Source organism: Nuphar pumila, chromosome 1 (assembly GCF_984573655.1).
Source record: "Nuphar pumila chromosome 1, dmNupPumi1.hap1.1, whole genome shotgun sequence".
Taxonomy (NCBI): domain Eukaryota; kingdom Viridiplantae; phylum Streptophyta; class Magnoliopsida; order Nymphaeales; family Nymphaeaceae; genus Nuphar; species Nuphar pumila.
The window spans coordinates 2,280,698-2,283,663 of NC_143249.1; the positions used below are offsets into that span (position 1 = coordinate 2,280,698).

General features: G+C 42.0%; 1 protein-coding gene across 1 annotated transcript; it reads left to right on the top strand.

Moving 5' to 3' along the window:
• The first annotated feature begins 683 nt into the window (after nt 1-683).
• On the top strand, nt 684-2,756 carry LOC149847662 (xyloglucan endotransglucosylase protein 7-like). Its single transcript, XM_090009102.1, has 3 exons — nt 684-1,028; nt 1,275-1,468; nt 2,203-2,756. Exons 1-3 carry the CDS (start codon nt 768-770, stop codon nt 2,582-2,584), a joined length of 837 nt encoding a protein of 278 aa, XP_089865228.1. The 5' UTR covers nt 684-767; the 3' UTR covers nt 2,585-2,756.
• Nucleotides 2,757-2,966: the final 210 nt, after the last annotated feature.

Genomic DNA, 2,966 nt, shown 5'->3' on the forward strand with positions numbered 1-2,966 from the left:
TCCCCCGCCCGGGTCGCTCGAATGGTAGCGGGTCTGGGAAAAAGGTGCTGACCCTTTTGGTTTCAGGTTCGATTCCCACCAGGTGTGCAGGTGCCTTTCACTGTTGGAGTCCTCATCCGAAGATTACCAGATTCAGTGGGGAACTTTGTCATAAACAAATTTCCACTCGAATCAACTGCTCCGAACCGATCAGCATATGTCTATCAATTAGGGTTCGCTAGCTGCTTCCATGATTATAGATTTATTTCCTGTTAGAAGTTTTTGCAAAACAACAAACTCCGCACAAACGCTTACTTTTATCTGAAATCATCATAAGTCCTTACCTTTTAATTGTAATCCTAACAAAACTAAGAGTAGTTCAAGTTTAGCTCAGCAAAATAAATATCTCATACTATGGGCTTTTAGCATGACGAACAGCTGGATATCAAGCTACAAACACAAAACTTTCCACTTTGGACTTTTCAATTAGTACAAAACAGGCAAAAAGAAAGAAATGGTTCTAGAAATTTAGATAAATACCATGAGAGCGTGTGGGCCCATGACAACCCACGCCTAGCTGGCTCTGCACACTTGCTTGGACGTTTCTTTCTTTATATATACAAAATTATGGCATTGTAGTCTCATCGGTAGCTATAAATACTTGGCCTTGGTTGAGTCACTCTCATCATTTGACATTGCTACTACGAAAGCAATATATATTGCTAGGAGCTCTATCTTATACTTCTAATATTACTAGTTGAGTTGAATTGAGTTCTTTCCCTTAGAAGATGTCTTCCTCTCATACTCTTGCAGCTCTATTGCTGCTGAGCTTGTGCAGTGCATCCATGGCCAACTTCTGGTCAGATGTTGATATCACATGGGGTGGGCAGCGAGCCATGATCCTCAACAATGGACAGCAGCTTCAACTGTCTCTCGACAAGTCGTCGGGCTCAGGGTTCCAATCAAAGAATGAGTTTCTGTTTGGCAAGTTCGACATGAAAATAAAGCTAGTCCCGGGCAACTCGGCCGGCACCGTCACTGCCTACTATGTAAGTCCTAACATCGATCTCTTCTATACATAAAAGTGATTCAAAGGAAGCCATATTGCATATGGTCTACACCTATATGACCATATATATATGTGTTGCTTTGCACTAGCAATAGTCTATTCTATACATCATAATGGTGGAGATTTGATGCCTAGAGATTGATTCTAGAAATGAAGAATGATGCTTCATGGTTTATCTGTTACTTTAACGTATACCCATGTGACTTGGCTCGCAAATTTGGATCAGGTATCCTCTCAAGGACCACTTCACGATGAGATAGACATGGAGTTCCTGGGCAACGCAAGTGGGCAGCCCTACACCCTGCACACAAACATGTACACACAGGGTAAGGGCAATCGGGAGCAACAATTTCGTCTGTGGTTCGACCCAACTGCTGACTTCCACACCTACACCATTCTTTGGAACCCTCGCCAAGTAATGTAAGTCAAACTCCTCATACCTTAAATGCCCGGAACGAAAAATATAGATACATACATGTCTTAGCTTTTTGAGCTAATAGGGCTCAAAAACCAGACGAGCAGCTCGTGGCTCGGCTCAGCTGAGTTCGTCAGAGGCTTGTTCAGGATCATAAATTGAGCTTGGCACACCGAGCCACAAGCAGCTCTTGAAGTTTAGGAGCTGTATATGAACATGGGGTGTGTGATCGGCTCGGCTCGTCTAGGCTCATTAGAAATATAATCTCATATACATGTCACCATAATGTGTAGTGGTCGATCAGTTGGGATAGGTGGCTTGGAATGAAGTTAGGTGTTCAATTCTTATTCAAATTGTATGTGAAAAAACTAATTTTCTTAAATGAGCCAGCTCGAGCTTGTCCTTCCTAGCTCGGCGACAGATCAGGGATCATATTGCATATATATAATTAACCTGTCATTGGTTATATTCAATTTCCACCACCTCACTTAGGGAACTATGAGAATGGGGCCCACACACATCTCAGTGAGATGTTGGTGTGGATCGAATATATATATCCAAATGGATGGTGGGTATTATGTCATGATCAATCTAATTAGTATCAACAATCCATTTCCCAAATGGATGGTAGAGATGGGAGAAGCTGGAAAGAAAGTTGTTAAATCAAACGATAAAATGATAGTAATTCATGCTTTTTTGTGTGCTAATTTTTATATATGTTATTTTGCATTGGATGAAGGTTTTACGTGGACGGAACCCTCATAAGAGTTTTTAGGAACCACGACAAGTCAGGAGTGGCCTACCCAAGCAGGCAAGCCATGCGAATGTACTCGAGCCTGTGGGATGCTGAGGACTGGGCAACACAGGGTGGTCGCGTCAAGACCGACTGGACGCTGGCTCCTTTCACGGCCACCTTTAGTGATGTTAGCATCAATGGCTGTGTGTGGAACGGCTCGAGCTCTTCATGCAGTGCTTCATCTTCAACTTGGATGAACCAAGCCGTGGTCACCTCGGACCTAAAGAAGCTGGCTTGGGTGCAGAAGAACTACATGATCTACAACTACTGCAAGGATTCACAGAGGTTCCCGCAGGGTCTCCCACCTGAGTGCTCTCTAGCTTGACCACCTACGCGTCCACCATTCATCTTTATGAAATTCTTTCATTATTGCTTGTCACCAAGCACGTCTCGTTCTTGCTCATACAATAATAAACTGTCGAAGATGTAGAATAAATGCTTGATTTCCGTGTATTATGTATGAACTTTTATATTAATTCGTGTATTTTATATCTTGATTAATTTTTAACTTACAAGGCATGATTTTTTTATAGAAAATGACCATACTAACCTTGAAAATATTGCTATTTTACGTAATGGCCCAAAGATATCGCAATATTCCCCACATAACCACCTGCTCGATTTTTGCTGAATTTGGTTTTTTTTACGGTTTTACCCTTCCGCTAAAACGTAAATAACCGGCTTTCGCTTCCAAATATTCTAGCGAA